Raw genomic sequence first — 5341 nt, 5'->3', positions numbered from 1 at the left:
CTTAGAATTGACAGACAGTTGACCCTGAGAGGTCAAGTAAATATCTACAGCGGATCTAAATATTTATAATTCATTATAACTAGTTATGATTAATTATTCATATTTCCCCTTTGAGCTGATTCTTTACAGGGTGATGGTAACTGAAGTCCAGAACAAAACAAACAATGGCTACGTTTACATGCAACCAAATAATCCGTTTGTAATCGGATTGACGGCTCAATAGGACTGAAAAGCCTTCATGTAAACACCTTAATCGATCCGATTGAGCTCGATCGGAATGAAATTTCGATCGGATTGAAGGGGGTGGTTTATTCCTTTTCTAATATGATTGAGAGTGCATGTAAACACTCGATCGGATTAAACCATGAACTGAAAGGACTGCGCATGTGCAATGATAAAACATCTAATTCCGATTTGAAGCTTGTGACATTAAACGCGCACATCAACCCGATCACTTTATTTAGCGTTCATGTAAACACTACATTCAGATTCATCAATCGGAATGAATTTGGTTCAATTTTGAACCAAAAATTGTGCATGTAAACGTAGCCATTGATGTTCATGTAAGATCACAGTCTTATTCAGACCTTTGATATTATTTAGCCCGTAAGATATGGAAGTATTTCAGAATCTCTTGATACACACAGATCGATCCCACAGGATCTGCACTTGAACAACAGTAATTAATGCATAATTAAACTAGGATCCACTGGATATCAACCCGGTAAGGCTTGACATTTTTTCCAAAACTAGAATATATGGGGTAAGGCTTCAAAAGATGATCTCTCAATTTTGAACCAAATGATCTTCAAGCCAAAGCAAATCTAAAGACATGGCATAGATATTATAGACAGAACATAAATGTAACCTGAATGACTTGAATGAAAACATTTATAGGTAGACTTGTCAAAAACCTGCTTTTAGTCGTCTGCTTATGCTATGAAACGAACGTTTTGTTTGACCAAATGATTTAGTTGCATGACTGCATCAACAGAGCCCAAAAGAACTGGAGGCATCTTGTTTCCATCAGCTATGATTATAAACTGACGAGCATGTAAATATAATTCTGTCTATAAACATCTTAATTGGAGAGTTTTGAAGGAAACTGCTACAGTACTTACATACAATACTTACAGTTGAATAATATTATTTGACCATAGATCCTATACAACTACTCCGGTCCTATTTTGGTATATTTTTATGACAAACACCACATCAAAGATATCCATATAACGGTACGGTCTGGTTGTCTAACGTGAAATATTAAGCCGCTCACTGATAGATATTCCAATCGGGAAAGGTTTTAGTTACAGCTACGACAGCCAGTGAATTTCACTGCACAAATGGGGTCACATGACATATCTATGGTCTTGGGTCTCGACATGCCTGTCCTAATCTAACTCAAGAGTTGCTTCTTAACATGCAAAACAGATGTTTAGGATTCGGCTCAGGTCGGGTTAATCTTAGACGTACTACTTGCTACTCAACACTGGCTGTAAACTTTGGTTTGGTTAACTGGAGGGGAAATTAGGATCGTAGCTTGACTTTTGTGAGCTTATGCTACCTACTACTTTACTGGAAGTCACAATCTAACGCTAAAAATACATCTGCTAAGCACGTTATATCTGAATGATCCTTGTCTGGCACTGTGTAAACATCGCTCGCAATTCGTTCTCTTGGGTTTCGTTGACAGCGTCTGGTTCTGGGCTTTTCTGTACTTTTGCTACAGCAAAGTTGATGCCTTGGGTAAGTCCGGCCTGGGTTAAACTAGCCACCTGCACCATGGAGCTCCTGATCTTCGCGAAGGGTGACACGACGCGGCTTCCGGCGCCGTCTGCAGGGGAGGGTCCTGTGACGCCTTCCAGACTCTTTTGTGACCCACATGATGTGGCGGAGCCTGCAGGCTGAACAGTCAGAAGATTTGCCCCATGGACAGAGGACTCTACCTCAAGTTGAGATGGGCGAGGAACCTGCTGTTGGGAGTTTGAAGACCCCAGCTTTGCGTCTGGAGCTGAGGGGGCTTGAGGCGCTTGCGGTTTGGGTGCTGGAGCCACTTCCTCGAACACCTCTATTGGTTTGGTCTTGGCATCCTGGACGAATTGGTGGCAGTACACATCGATAGGTGTCCCGAAGTCAATCATAATGGCTTCCTCTGCCTCCGAGGCAGCCTCAGGAGACTGGCCATCCAGGCCAACTGACAAGCTATCTGGTGTCTTGTCATCACAGCCTGTGACTCGGATGACAGAGGGTACCGCAAGCTTGACATTGCCAATTGACTGAGAGCGACTGCCAAGTCGCGGTACAGATGCTACAATTCCACAGCTAGGAAGCACGTAGTCTATGTTTTCCCGAGAGCCTGAGCAGCGCTGCTCGTCAGAGTTGTATGATTCAGAATCAGAGGAAATCTCCGAAGAATGTTGGTCGTTAAGGTCTTTCAGGGCTGCTGAACCCGTATTGCCATCATGAGTCTCTAAACTGCTGTCTGATTTCCAGAGGTTCATATGCAAATTTGGCTTGAGGAAGTTCACTTTTACCTCAGGCTTTGAGAAGGTCCCTAGTTTCCCCAAGGGCTTGAAGTTTCCAATGTTGACATTAGTCTTTGTCTGCTTTACTTTCTGGTTTAGTTTTGAAAACTTGTTCAAAAGGAAACTTTTGCCTTGAGCCAAACCAGACCCAAGAACTTGGTCCACGGCTTTCCCTTGTATTCCTATTATATCCTCATGTGCTTTGCTGTGTTTCCTGAAACAAAGCAATTAAAGCAAGATGAATCAAAAAACCAACAATCCAGCACAATTTGGCTTTGTTAAAAAATAGCAGAAAAAACACATTTCACTGAAACTGGTTTAGTTTTTTGTAGTCTTAACATGACAAAAAACACATTAAATCAGATGTTCACAAGCCTATCCAAACCACCTTCATTTAAAAAATCAGATTTTTGTTCATGTGTCTCACTTTAAATTGATCAGATTTCACATTTTTTCATTCGTTATCCATTGTCAAGTCAAATTACTAACAGTCTCACAGGAACCTACACAAGTTTGTGTCCAATGTGGACATGCTAGCCAAAAACAGCAGAAACGATCATATCCAGCCACATATAATTTTTATACAGTCTGCACAAAAGAAAATATTTAAGATTATATTTAATATTTAAGATTAGAAATCCAACGCTGCAATGTGAGCAAAGCCTTTGTGTCCTTAGTAAATAAGGTAAAAACCATTAGGTCTTCTGAAGAAACTCACAAAAGTTTTTTTTTTCCTTTTACCTCTCTAGTTTCTTCTCGATAACCTGGACGTCAAGCCCCATAGCTTGCTTTGTAATACGAAGCATTTCCACAATGCACTGGAGTGTGTCTGAAATGCAAACAATCCAACAAGTGCAGAGGAAAGCATAAATTATTTAACAAACACAAAACCCTACATCATCATACAGACAGCCAAGTTATATCTTTTACCAACGTAACCCATAATGTCAATCACAGAATTACGCAATACAGAACTAGTGGCACAACAAATCATGGTATCCCAGCTCAAACCTTTTCCATCATCTTCTGGATTTCGTGTGACAGCCCTCAGCGTATGGAAGTAACCGCTCATCTCCCCGTTCTTATAGTGCAGCCGCATGCAGCAGTATTTAGGCTTTCCGAAAAGAGTCGGTTCTGGACCTAAAAAGACAAATATTGGCAAACTGTCATGATATCACACAACATTTTATTTAATAGGACAAAAATTACATCCACGAGTTATCTACAAGCTCTTACCAATTTCGATCTTTTCAAGTCCTTCTAAAATTAGTCTCTGGTACTGGTTGACTTTGTCCGCCTCCTCATCATAACTAAACAGCAACAGCAAAGTGAAGTGGCATTACTAAAGCAATGCCAAGAAAAAGGATTTCTTATTTTAAAAACATAAACATTGGGAGAAATTGCACTTACTAGGCTACATAATATGCACAGTTGGACAACAGCAAAAGAACGTCAACATCTTTGTGAGTGGCATCTATAAGACTAATAGAGGAAAAAACAGTATAATAAATGGTAAACATCTTGAAAGAGAGGCCAATAAATAGTACCATTAAACCCTGGAGAAAGAGAAACAATGGACAATGCCTTGCAAAAATGCATGAAATTTTACTAGAATTTCTCTCTGACCATAATATATGGTTTCTCTCTGACCATAAAAATATGCTTATTTGAGTATATATTGTGTATAAAATACCTCAAATAAGCATTACATATGGACAGAGCTAACTTTGTGCAAAGATTTAAGATGATTCCAACCCAATCAGTAACAGTTTTTCAGGCATCTTTCACCATGACCTACCACCAAAAAAATGCAAAAGAATGGAGGATATATGGCTCCCTCGCCCAAACAATTATTACACAACCAAATAGGGGAAAAAAAAAAAACAATTTGTTCAAGTACCTCTGAGCCATTTTCAGGCATCTTTCACCATGACCTACCACCAAAAAAATGCAAAAGAATGGAGGAAATATGGCTCCCTCACCCAAACAATTATTACACAACCAAATAGGGGGGAAAAAAAAAAACAATTTGTTCAAGTACCTATTTGACAAACTGTAGGAGGAAGAGTAAACTAACAATATAAATGTTTAAATCAAGCTTTATAATACATTTTTAATGATTGATCTCTAGCACTATTACCGCAGTTTTATTTTAATACATTTTTAATATTATTGTAATTAATTTTATTCTTAAGTTGTAATAAATATTTCCAAATAAATAAAAAAAGAAAGGATTATACAGTTTTAAGGGGCTGTTAACAGAATGCATTTTTGCATTCCACTGTGCTGCTTTTTAATTTTTCTCATGCGTTCGACAAATGCTCGTGCATGAAATAGCATTCTAAAAGTTAAAAAAGGTTCTTTTCATTTAACTGCCTTGAACACAAAAACGCCTTCTGTGTGAACAGTCCCTTAATTTTCTGAAACAGCATCATACAATTTGCTTGAAATGAGAACTCTCTCCAAAGCACTGCATGATGATGTGGAGGGCTCTCACCTTGGATCACAGTCGATAAGTGCCCATCCACCGTGAAACTTCTCATCATCAGGCAGCAGGAGCTGCATGTATGTCTGCAGCAGGAGGCTGACCTGCTCCTGAGCTCCTCTTTGGCTCTCCTTCTCTTTCTCCTCATGCTCCTTCTCTTTGCTGAAGATGGAGTACAGGTCTTCTGTTACTGGAAGGCCCATCATAAGGTCTGGGAGGAACGGAGATACAGTACATAGCAGATGAGGCACAAAGCTGGGATATTAGCATGGTGTACCTAAGATGGAGAATTTTTCATACTGACCAATGACGGCCTGTCGGTAGGCGTCTC

At 39.5% G+C, this 5341-nt stretch overlaps 1 protein-coding gene across 1 annotated transcript in view; it reads right to left on the bottom strand.

Moving 5' to 3' along the window:
* Positions 1 to 515: 515 nt before the first annotated feature.
* Positions 516 to 5341, bottom strand: part of LOC107655438 (phosphatidylinositide phosphatase SAC2-like) — a 16154-nt gene continuing 11328 nt past the window's right edge. Inside the window, exons 15-21 of the mRNA XM_016442928.1 lie at positions 5315 to 5341; positions 5023 to 5221; positions 3936 to 4007; positions 3762 to 3835; positions 3537 to 3665; positions 3267 to 3354; positions 516 to 2739 (exon numbers count right to left, since the gene is read on the bottom strand). The exon at positions 5315 to 5341 is cut by the window's right edge and continues 11 nt beyond it. Coding sequence (XP_016298414.1) covers positions 1620 to 2739; positions 3267 to 3354; positions 3537 to 3665; positions 3762 to 3835; positions 3936 to 4007; positions 5023 to 5221; positions 5315 to 5341 — 1709 coding nt within the window. The 3' untranslated portion in view covers positions 516 to 1619. The remainder of the gene's footprint in view (positions 2740 to 3266; positions 3355 to 3536; positions 3666 to 3761; positions 3836 to 3935; positions 4008 to 5022; positions 5222 to 5314) is intronic.

This window comes from Sinocyclocheilus anshuiensis, unplaced genomic scaffold (assembly GCF_001515605.1).
Source record: "Sinocyclocheilus anshuiensis isolate Anshui unplaced genomic scaffold, SAMN03320099.WGS_v1.1 scaffold763, whole genome shotgun sequence".
In the NCBI taxonomy this organism is placed as follows: domain Eukaryota; kingdom Metazoa; phylum Chordata; class Actinopteri; order Cypriniformes; family Cyprinidae; genus Sinocyclocheilus; species Sinocyclocheilus anshuiensis.
This window is presented reverse-complemented; position numbering and strand designations above follow the sequence as displayed.